Here is a 12,001-nt window from a genome sequence, read left to right on the forward strand (position 1 = left end):
TCCCCCCCCCCCCCCCCCCCCCCCCCAGCCCAAACGAAAATTTCTTTTCATCACGTACCCTCATCGAACGAATGACCATGATAGCAGGCACTGCTCAAAAAAAAAAACCCGCTGTTGTGAGCATTTAAACGACTTAACTCAAATTTGACAGAGATGGCATATGAATTACACAGCATCACCATGCATCGAATGCTCTTCCTTCCCAACAATTCCATATCCATACCAGAACAGTACATCAATAATTGTGAAACAGGAATCATTCCATTCATCATGGTATTCAAACCCAGCAACACTGCAGATCTTACATCGACACACCTAAACGATAAGGATGTTACCATCTGTATATGTACAACCAAAGAACAAGACCAGCAGGCCATTCCTGGTCTCACTCCTCCTATGGTATCTAACCTTTCGACACTGTTCTTGTGTCACTGTTACATTGTATTCATGCCCCAACATATACACAAACATGGAGGTAGCATTCGGGGTTCTTCAGGTTGTTGGCCACCCAAAGGAATGGTATGTCCATGTCGAGCTCGATGCCTTGCACCCTCACCAGCTTCAGTTTGGTCTTCTTGGCCACATCTGTCTCTTGCAGACTCGCCGAAGCTGGTTTCTCGTCATGAGGAGTGCCTGGACTGGTACCTGAATCGTCGGGTTCTGAGTCTGGTGTCGTCGCCCCAGGTTCAGGATCAGCAGCTCTAGCCGTAAGCTTCGAGCTGAAGAACTCTGGTAGCAATGTCTCCAAGGCATGTTCCAAGGCAATGTAGCTTCTACCTGCAGAACAGAGCAAAGTGAACTATATGTCAAGAAGAAATACTGTTATCGCAACACCATAACCACCGTGAAACAAAGGGTGTGAGTGGAAGGCAGTTGTAAACATGTAGTTGCACAGTTTCAGGGGTCAACTCTGATTACAGTCACACTTGTTTCTCGTTAAAGAGGAAATCTTAAACCCTTTACCCTGGCTTTCTCGAAAGATGTCGCAGAGCAGAAAGTAAAATACAGTAGTAGCATAGGTAGATAAATATCCTCTCAAAATAAATGGATAAACAGAAGTTGCACCAATTTTCCAATGGAAGAAATGTACATGTGCATGCTTCTCAGTTTGGGGATAATCTCCAGACAACGGTAATTCAAAATATTTAACATTTTTCTGAAAAGCACTATTACATGGTTGGTGATTACAACAAGCAAAATCCTTCCTCAATCCATACTGGCATTCAAATGATAACATAAATATTGGCAGCAGAGCTACGTACCTCCCTCCTTCCGGATCTCGAATGGCCGATTTATATAGGATACACTTTCCCAGTCACTGACGGGCTTCGCATCTTCTAAATCCTCAAGGTCTTGTTGAACTCTGCGCACGTATAATCGAACAGGTACCCTGCCTAACAAGGTATTAATGGAATAGATCTATCAGAGCAGATGGTGATTTCTTAATGTGACACAAATCCATTTTTATCATAGACGTATCTTAATGTCATACAACTCCAATAATGTATAGGTCCATTATTGTATAACTTGAAAGTGTATGTGAAGTTTTACGAATGTCAAAAGCATGCATCAATTAACTAATATAAAAAATGTGCGAACAAAAATAAAATAAAATAAATTTGGTTTGAAACGTTCAATTAATACAAAAGTAGAGAGTTCAATGACAGAAGAGCATACATGGTTTGACAGATCCAGGAGATTCAGGCTCATCAGAACCTTGTCGAGGCTCTAACGAGGAAGTCCGTACTAAGAAATCCTCTTCAAACGGTCCAAGCTTAAGCTTGGTAGAGATATTCATATAACTATCCAAGTCACCTATAATAAGTAATAACAAAGTAACACGCTGTAGTCAAAGCACGAAAGTTACAAGCATTGAGAGACTGCATCGTCCATAAATGGTAGAAACTAGGTATACTTCATACAGAAAGGTTGTTTCTGGGGAGCATACCTTTCCTCACTGATTCCCACATAGCAAGTTGATCAGCCTGGGACATATTCATCACATTCTTGCTGTTTCCAGTTATGATGAAGGCAGCCTGAAAAAGAGAAATTATTACACTATTGTTTGAGACTGGAAGAAAGAGTTGCCGGATAACACTAGTTCTCAAAATGAACCTCTTTCAGGGAATTGTTGTAGTTCCACTTTACACTATCTTCACCTTCACATGGCGATAATATATCTGCAGGATACCCCCTAAAATGAACCTACAAATTTTATGCATAAGTTGTGTGCATACGGCGAACAACTGGAGCAAGTAACTGGGAAAACCACATATAGAAACAGAATAGCAGATTCATGCAAATGACTCATGTTTTCAGAAAGAATAACTTTCAAAATATACAATAAAAGATGTACCTGTAAGAGTAGATGGTTATAAACTTGGTTTCTACTATTCGTATACTGATGGATGGCTGATTGCAATTAAGAAAGGATTACATAATGTGTGGCATGCACATGAATATTTTTGCACTCTAATTGGTAATTTATTGAACTTAATTGCTGAGTTAAGTAACTAACTAGATCCTGAGAACATTATGGCATCAATATCTAACAGTATTTCCAGCAAACTTAAATGTTAAGAGAAAATGCACATGGTTAATCAAAAGGTTTCTACTAATCCAGCGTCCCATTAAGGCATAAATGAACCTTCAACACCAAAAATTCGCCTTGCAAATTAAACAAATCATAAAAGAAAACGTGTCTAAAGAAAAGTGCTAGAGGACTCATAGTCTAACCGTTAGATTCCATGGCCTTTCTGGATCTGCACAGAGAAGGTCGAAAAGAACACCAATGGGTATATACCTAACAATGTGAACATAAAAAGGGCTGTCAGCAAATAAAAGCGGCAGCAATAACATGGGTTCTCAAGATTAAATAAGGTGATAGACCATCAATATTAATATTAGTAGGAGATAACATATGTTACCATTTCAGTGGCAGCCCTTTATACTCAAACCAAACAGTATCAACACCCGGTGGGAGTGAGCTGCTGAAATGAGCCTTTATAGTCGACACCAACAATGGAAAATACCCAATTCTTGGCCCTAAAGTCTGTTGCAGACAAAATAAAGGTTAATAAACGAAACAGATACTCCTGTGGAAAGGAAGATAAGCGCTTTGGCAGTAATGATCTCACATGGCTATCAGCTTGGACTGCGAGCTAAAACAGATATAAGATATGATCTCTTAGCAACAAATCTCTCACCACATTTTTAGGAATATCTAGTTAATAGAGATGAGATTATGAGACAACCCATTGTACACCATTTTTCAGGCTGATAGATAGCAATGTGAAAGAGGAACACAGGAATTTCATACAGTAGCAAGTGAGATTTGTAAATGTTTTATCTCTTTTTTCCAGCACATCAAACATATGAAGAGCATGCCTGCAGCAAACTCAGCTAATTACCTAAACAGGATGTGGAGCATACTAGAAAAGACTCTGTAAGCAGAATCAACTCCATGTTCATATGCAAGAAAAAAGTACCAAACTTTGGTGAGGGTTTGCCTTGAAATACAGGCTTTTGGAGCACACGGGCAGGCCAAAAGACCTCAAAATCTTCAGCTAAGGGTCTAAAATTCCGAGGAGAGCAAGCAATCTGGACTATAACCTATCAGCAACCGTGATCCTGGAATCCAAGAACGCAGTGCCGAGATTTGGGATTTCGGACGGCGGTGGGGGGTGGCGTCTTACCAGGAAGGGCGGGGGCGGTGGGAGCGCGGTGACGTCGGCGTCGTGGAGGTGGACCTGGAGCGGCACGGCGCCGCCCCAGACCAGCCGCGCCGCCTCCTCCGACCACGCCGCTGCCTCCTGGCCCCGCGGCGCCGCCGCCATTGCTCGCGCCGGCGGAGGACGACGTATCGGTCCCGCGCGCGGTAGACCCGGCCGAGCTCGCCGCCGGCGATGCCTCCTCCGACGCCGCCCCGCGAACCAAATCTGCCTCGCCTCGGAAGTTCGGATGCTTTGCTTCTGCTCGCAGAGAGGATTCCTTTTTTTTTCCCTGAGCTGTTCTGGAGACTAGAGAGAAAGAGGAGTTGGAGTTGGGCCCCGCTTTGTTTTTTCTTCACGTCATCGCGGTGGATTTGATTCGATATCCACCGTCCGATTCTTCATCCAAAATCAAGTTTCTTCTCAAAAAAATTGATTAACTATATATAGGGGCGTGTGTTACATATCCGCCGGCTGATCTTTTTAAAAGATCAACCGAGTCGTGAGCCATCAGATCTGCCGCATCGACCGGCCGAGCGCGCCTCCATCATTGCAACACAGATCTTGTTGCAAAACTATTTATGCAACACACGTCTTTTGCATATATTTTTTTGGCAACAAGTATTTTGTTGCGAAAAGATTTTTGCAACTGAGATTTTGTTATAATTTTTTTTTCAAATGAGGTCTCGTTGCACAAAAAAAATATGAGAGGTTTTGTTGTAATTTTTTTTTCAAATGAGGTCTCGTTGCAGAAAAATTTCGTGAGAGGTTTTGTTGTAAAACAAAAAACCGCATAGACCATTGCGACACCACATATGTTTCAGAAGCATGGCCCCTGTTACATGAAGGATGGTATGTAGGCCTTCACTTGATGCGTGTCATCCAGGCAAGGTGGTGAACGTGGCCGCTGCGATCTGCGGGTTGATAGTAAGTGTTTCTCTTAACTATACCGATTTTATATAGAGTAAAAGTTCACCAACCTCATAGCCTCTCGTGGAATATTCAGCTATGATTGTTGTGAAGGTGCGATGCTGAATTATAAACATCAGTAATTGCACATGGCACTGAAATTTTGTAATATAAGGTGTAGCATATGAAATTTCATGGTAATTGGCTGAATAACAAGTAGTAGCATGGGCAATTACCCTATCCATCGACATGTTTGGACTAGTGTATTGTGAATTAGTTGTCGATGATTAAATGGTTAAATACTTCTTGCATGCTATTAAAGGTCCTAACATGGGGTATTTCAAATTGATTAACCGAACTCATCATGCTATTCATTGGTGTAGCATATGAGGGAGGAGTTGGAGTCAGACCCCCGCTTTGTTTTTCTTTCGCATCATTGCGGTGGATTTGATTCGATATCCGCCATCCGATTCTAAACGTAATTCATCTAAATCAAGGTCCCTACCCCCAACAATTCCAAACATAACAGATCCAACCACAAATACGTTTTATATTTTTTGAAAAAAGGAGGACAGACCCCAGCCTCTGCATTAACTGATGCGCAGTCATAATCGTATATACATGGATGATTCAGCATAAAAAGTTAATGTTACAATCGAAAAACATGAAAAATGTGCTTTCACACGAGTCCAACTATACCAATTTTGTATAGAGCAAAAGTGCGTAACCTCGTAGCCTCGTCCACGCCGGTAACCAACTATACCGATTTTGTATAGAGTAAAAGCGTGTCAATCCTCTTGTGGAATTTTCACTTACTAGAACAATGTCCATGCTTTGCAACAGGATATAGATATTATAGTACGTAAGCTTGTGATTTATTTGTCAAGAATAATGCAATTATGTAAATAAATGTTCATTAAATTTTGTCCATGAATTACCTTATATTTTGATTAAAAGTTTGGTAAGTAAATTAAAGTGGAATTGGTTCAGAGGTAAATAATTAAGGTGATTGATTATCATATACATGAAAAGGTGAACGAAGGATTGGTGGGTAAAAAGGTGAAATGGAACCTTACATTCTTTTTAAGTAGTAGAGGTTCGGCTATGATCGTTGTGAAGATGCGAAGCTGAATTATGAATATCAGCAGTTGCACATGGTGTCCTATTGAGGGCTTCAACCTTCTGTTAAGAGTCAGATATTGGTTGGCTATTGGTCAGAATGTCCGGCCTTATTTTTTTAAGCTTCTATCCTTGACATTGCGTCGGCTCTCCATGTCGGCGGCATGCCATGAGCAAAGCTCAACACTCATTTTCTGGACTTCTGAATCTGAGAAATTGATCGCCATCTCGAAGAAGAAGGCAGTGCAGAGGGCTCGACGACTATCCCAAATCCAGCCAGATAGATCGAGCAAGACATATAACCTCATAAACATCGACACTGGCTAGACATCGCCGGTCAGAGAAGGAGCCAGAGAATCAAAACTAGAAAAGGCATTGCCTGCTCCGCCATAAGACACCTTCGATGACCACCTTTATCTAATACTCCCTCCATCCTAAATGACTTATCATGGAAATAGATAAAAAAATGGATGTATTTAGAATTAAAATATGTCTAGATACATCTATTTTCACGACAAGTAATACCGGACGAAAGGAGTACTCCCTCCGTTCCTAAATACAAGCCCTTTTAGAGATTTCAATATAAAAAATATATAGATGTATATAGACGTATTTTAGAGTGTAAACTCACTCATTTTAATCCAAATGTTGTCCATATTTCAAGCTTTAAAAAGACTTATATTTAGGAACGGAGAGAGTATAACACAAAGATGCAACCAGATCCCCCACTCCATAAAAAGTAGCGACCAGACAACCCCCACCCTCTATGCCGCCACGAGTTGGACCAAGACTCGGGAAAGCATCATTCTTAGCCACCATTGCCATGGGAAGTGAATGGATGAACCTGGATACATATAAACCCACTTTGAAAAACACATTTTGAAATGCCAAAAAGTTCTGGAAAAAGGTGCACGCAGACATCTCCATGTTCTATGTGCGTGCATAAAGTTAATGGAAAAACAACTTTTTTTGTGGCCTGTGCAAAAAGACAAAAAATTATGCCTCAAAACGCTATTTAGAAGCACTTAATTTGTCTTTTTTCAGAGACAAAATAAAAAATACTTTTTCTCACAAAACTTTGTGCCGCGGACATATTATTGCGAACATGCATGATGCACAAAATTGTGTTTTGATTTTTTCTTGACATTAGAAAACACGTTTAAAGTATATTTTTTAAAAGCGGGTACACATTTTTGGAAAGCGCGTTCATATGTATCCGTGTTCAGGACGTGCCGACTCCCATTGCCACCACTAGGAATGAAATTCTAATCCTAAGAGACTTAACACAGCGCTGCAACGAATTTTGGATTATTTTTTTGGTTGCATGCACGCATTCCAATTAAACATGGTGCCAAATCTTCTTGTTTCTTTTGCAATTTGCGTAAGTTTTTCAGGTCCTCCAGACTAAACCGCCTATTAGAAAGCATGACTGCAGTGTCAGAGGAAGACGAGAAAAACTGAAGAACATAATCATGCAACACTCAACATTCAGTGGCCGTGAGCCGAGCTGTACGTTCAAAAATATGCTGCATTTACAGTTACAGAGAGATGCCTAGTCGCAGTCCAGTTTTACGTCTGAAATTTTGAGGGCTGCAATTTGTTCCAAAGTGCAATCCCAAACTCAGTATGACAGACCAATTACACCAGCATTGTTCAGCATATCATCTTCCTTCCAGCAGACAATTTACAGGCCTGAACTTCAGCGCACACGGCGTCAACCTTCACCCTGCTTGAAGTAGTGCAAGATCCGCGCAGCCAAGATGTCGACCCACGTGTCCGGTACGCCTGGCAGGCACCAATGCATGCAGTCCTGCCCCCAGACGGCCACCGCGTCCTTCTTCCCGAGCCAGATAGCTGGATGGGCGTCGGCACGGAACTCGCTCATGTACGTCAGGTTGAGCAGCTGGATATCCGTGCCGACTAGCGCTTCCTGGATCACTGAGTTTACTAGTCTCGCTTCCTTGTTCACTCCCCCAAACCTGGGATCGAACCAGGAATCCAGCTGCACAGGATTTTAGGGGGGTCATGACTATTTTTTTTTTGAGGAAAATGTCAGATCATGAAAAGCTTGGACCTAGAATGGTACCTCGTGTTCTTCGAGGAGCCTCTTAGACAAGCAACTGCCGTTGTGATCCCATTCGCCTCCATCAAAGTGCCTGGGTGATTGTGTGCGCCACAGCTTCATTGTTGTACTTGGGACCTCCCTTTCGATGTACGAGCTCATACTTTTGAGGACTACCTTCAGTCCATCAAAGATGCCGAGTGGAGGCTCGATTGGTTTTCCTCCTCGGTAGAAAACAAGGGGAGTTTCTTTTGGGAATTTATCCGGACCCCACCTGATAATGAGAAACGCAGTCATGACTCGTAACCAAACTACAAATATAGTTGCCACAAAATAGAAGGAATGTATAAGAGCAATACACATTGCCATGCTAGCTAACACAGGATTTTTATTTCACAATGGTAAGTATACCCAGAAATTTAAAACAAATAACATTTCAACACTGAAAGGAAAAAGGCTTTTTCTAGACACAAACAGCCCAGTTTCCAAGTAGTTCCAACATAGAGAATATGCAGTGTTAACACTTACTAAGTATTATTATCTTACGAAACTCATGAAGAAACTCAGTACCTCTTGAACGAAATTAAAGTTTCACCCTATGTTAGCGTGCACACAGCAACAAAATTTCAAGTAAATACTTACCAGTGTCCAGTGTTGAAAATGAGTACGTCGTAGAACTTGGTGATATTTGCCCAATCCTCAGCAGGAATGTCAACATCAACTCTGTAAGTTCCCATTATTCCATCACTCTGAGGTTTGGAATTCTCTACAGGCTGCCACCTTTGTATCATTAGTTATCACCATGTGAGTTTTAAGATTTTATCATATAAGCCATATAGTCCCATTCGTGTACAAAAGCACAAATGCATGCAGTTTCGCAGTTGAAATGTCAGATGCTATCAGTGTAGGTTTAATAAGTATGGACTTTTAAATTACTGATACAAAAATCCACATTACTGAAGCTCATACATCACGAAAGTACGGAACTGTCTATGCATTCCTAACATATGGATATAGGAAACAAAACACACAGTAACAGTAGGATAAAATGCTAACATCTACAAAGAAATCATCAAAGTAAAGGATGTGGCAGACAATCAGAATCATAAGGATGTTCCGATCGGTAGATCTCAATTTCATAAAATTGACAAAGATGTATTCTTATGCATTAATATACTTCTGCAACTGGAAAATGCCTTTTCTTGTGTGGATCTGAGAGTAAAGAGCATGTGTAACCTACAATAAAAAGCAATAGCACAAGAATTCACTGTCCGGCAGACAAAACTACAGAACTGTGCTCAGCAGCCAACCAGTGCAGAGATTAAGCATGTAGCACCGTGACGCCACTTGCTATGGAATAATTCCTGATTTCTCTAAGAGAGCAGAACTACCGCCACAGTTAAGTTTGAGTCCCTCACACACCAATGATCATGAATCATGAAGCCAACCACAGATCTTCGAAACCAAATAACTAGAAGTGCAACTCATCCTATTCCTAGAGGGTAAAAGAAATGCATCACCCGAATTATCTTCCGAGAATATTTAAAAAATAATAGTATTGCACACTCATGTTTGCGACATCCCCTGTCACAGTAACTGTCCCTGATTATCAAACTTCCTCTCTTTTACATACACATATCACAAGCAAACCAAGCAAATTGTATCTATCTACAGTTCATCCACCGTACTAAAAGACACAAAGATGCATTCTAGCTGTCCGGATCCTAAATGCAATCCTAAGCAAGATAGATCTACAGTTCATCCTAATCAAAGTTTCTCACATAAAGCATTGATCTTGTGTTGCAATCTACAAGAATCATGGAGCAGCACTGAGCAGAGATGGTGGTACGACTCACGTGTACTTGGCGAGCAGCACGGCGCGGTGGTACCCGACGACGACGTTCTCCCGGGGGAAGTAGCCGCCCCGCCACGCGCCGCGGCGCTTCCACTTGCGCGCGCCGCCGTCGCCGGACCGGAGCGCGCAGAGCAACGCGACGACCAGGTTCTCCGACAGCGAGTCCCCCACGAACCCGATCCGGCGCCTCCTGGCCGCCGCGAGGAACGCGGCGGGATCGAGCCTCGGGATGGCGCCGCAGCGAGTGGGGGCCCAGGAGAGCGCGGCGACGGGGCGGCGGCCGTTGCGGAGGCAGTTCCAGGCGTTGCGGTGGAAGGGGCATGACTGGGAGTAGAGGGGTGGCGGCGGGGGAGACGGGGTCGGGACCCAGTGGCCGGCGGTGGCGTCGGAGGGGGGGGGGGGGGGGGGGGGGGGGGGGGGGGGGGGGGGGGGGGGGGGGAGGAAGAGAGGAAGAGGAGGACGGAGATGGTGAAGGTGACGGGGAGGAGGAGGAGCAGGGGCAGGCGGAGGCGCGGCATTGCGGGATGGGGTCCGGCCGGCGATCCCCCGGCGGCGAGGCGGATGAGACGAGAGAGAGAAGGGAAGAAAAGATTTTATTTTTCTGTTCTTTTTCCCGCTGGGCAGAGCTTTCCCTTTATCAAAAAACTAGCACAAATAATCGTGCGTTGCAACAAAAGAAAAAGATCAATATATGTTCATCTAAAAATTCGCTGGAATGGCACAATGGCATACTTAAATCTTATATCTCAGCCACAACCTACAATCCAATTTAAATCTCTCTCTCACTCACTCACTCACTCTCTCAACCTACAATCCAATTTAAATCTCTCACTCACTCACTCACTCACTCACTCACTCTCTCAGGTCTTCCGCTTTTAGTATGTCTTCATCCCATACAGCTCACAGAGCGTTCATGTGTCCTCCTCTATTTTTTCACGAGAAAACTTCCGATTTGTTCATCAACTATGAAGATAGTACAACAAACACCAGGAGTAAAAATTACATCCAGATCCGTAGATCACCTAGCAACGACTTTAAACACTGGAGCGAGCCGCAGACGCGCCGCCATCATCTCTCCTCCATCACCGTAACAGGGCAAAACCTTATTGTAGTAGACAGTCAAGAAGTCACCTATTTCATCTTCAGGGAGGTGCCATCGCCTCATCTTTTTGAGGAGAACATGAACCCTACCCTTCTATGGTCTTAAGGCTACATGAGACGAGGCTGCCTGGCGACTGCTGGGCGAGAGCCCGCGGAAACCCTAGGTTTTTTTTGCTCTCCTCTATTTATCTCATGCAGCCCCCAATTCAGATTAATTTTTGCGGATTACCGGTTGTTTGTTGCTTCTCCAAGCGACTCATTGTTTGTACAAGCACCTCACACAAGTATATTGACCACATTCATGTCACGATTAGTGAAAAACAACCACTTTATGATTCATGACATTTTGCATCGAACCGAATTTCTGACGGTGGCAAAAAACACTAACAGAAAATTCTAGTGACTTTGATGACGTCATCATTTGGTCGGGCTCACACACCTGGCTAAGTTCGCAAAAAAAAACCCCACCTAGACCCTTGAACTTGGTCTTCTTCCTTCTCTTCTCTCTCTCTAGCATTATCACAAACACCTCACATGCATACCCAATGTGGTCATCCTCCGACTCCTTCCTCCCCTTCGCTACCACTGTTGCGTGGCGTGGACCCGATCTCGATCCTCATGGTGGCGGCCGCGCTCTCCTCCTTGTTGAAATAGAGTTGTATAGGGATAGGACTAGTGTTTGAATTGTAAACCTTTCCTATCCTTTCTTCTGTCTAACTTCTCATCTACCGACCTTCTCTGTATCTCTCGATCAAACTCTTGATCGATCATCTTGTAAGCCACGACAACATCCATATAAATATAAGTGCGGTCCGAGAAAAGGGTTTAACGCTTCCCACGATTTATTTCATGGTAATCAGAGCATCTTCTTCCTAGATCGAGAAAGAGATCGCATCTAGCCTACCCAAACCTCGCCATGACCACCGCCTCCACCCAATCAAGCACCATGAGTGCGCTCACCACCTCCCTCGCCTCGTCATCCACCTTTGCGCCTTCATCCAGTAGCACCCAAGCCATGTCCCTTGGGCCACCACCACAGGAGAAGCTCACGAGGAACAATTTCCTCATGTGGAAAGCCGTCGTGCTGCCGCAAATCAAGGGCGCATAGATGGCTCACCACCTCGATCCGACGAGCCAGGCGCCACCGGAGACCCTCACCGTCACCAAGGACGGGAAGGAGGAACAGATCGTCAATTTTGCACGCCACCTCTGGTACGCTCAACAGCAGCAAGTTCAAGGTTTTCT

General features: G+C 43.6%; 1 protein-coding gene and 1 pseudogene across 1 annotated transcript; both read right to left on the reverse strand.

Moving 5' to 3' along the window:
- Window positions 1–181: 181 nt before the first annotated feature.
- On the reverse strand, window positions 182–4,023 carry LOC125515605 (autophagy protein 5-like). Its single transcript, XM_048681106.1, has 8 exons — window positions 3,696–4,023; window positions 2,928–3,052; window positions 2,737–2,803; window positions 2,116–2,205; window positions 1,949–2,036; window positions 1,678–1,815; window positions 1,263–1,394; window positions 182–777 (listed from the first exon to the last, which is right to left on the reverse strand). Exons 1-8 carry the CDS (start codon window positions 3,834–3,836, stop codon window positions 446–448), a joined length of 1,113 nt encoding a protein of 370 aa, XP_048537063.1. The 5' UTR covers window positions 3,837–4,023; the 3' UTR covers window positions 182–445.
- Window positions 4,024–7,186: 3,163 nt separating this feature from the next.
- LOC125516255 lies at window positions 7,187–10,268 on the reverse strand (annotated as a pseudogene).
- Between the last annotated feature and the right edge of the window lie 1,733 nt (window positions 10,269–12,001).

This window comes from Triticum urartu, chromosome 6 (genome assembly GCF_003073215.2).
Source record: "Triticum urartu cultivar G1812 chromosome 6, Tu2.1, whole genome shotgun sequence".
NCBI lineage: Eukaryota > Viridiplantae > Streptophyta > Magnoliopsida > Poales > Poaceae > Triticum > Triticum urartu.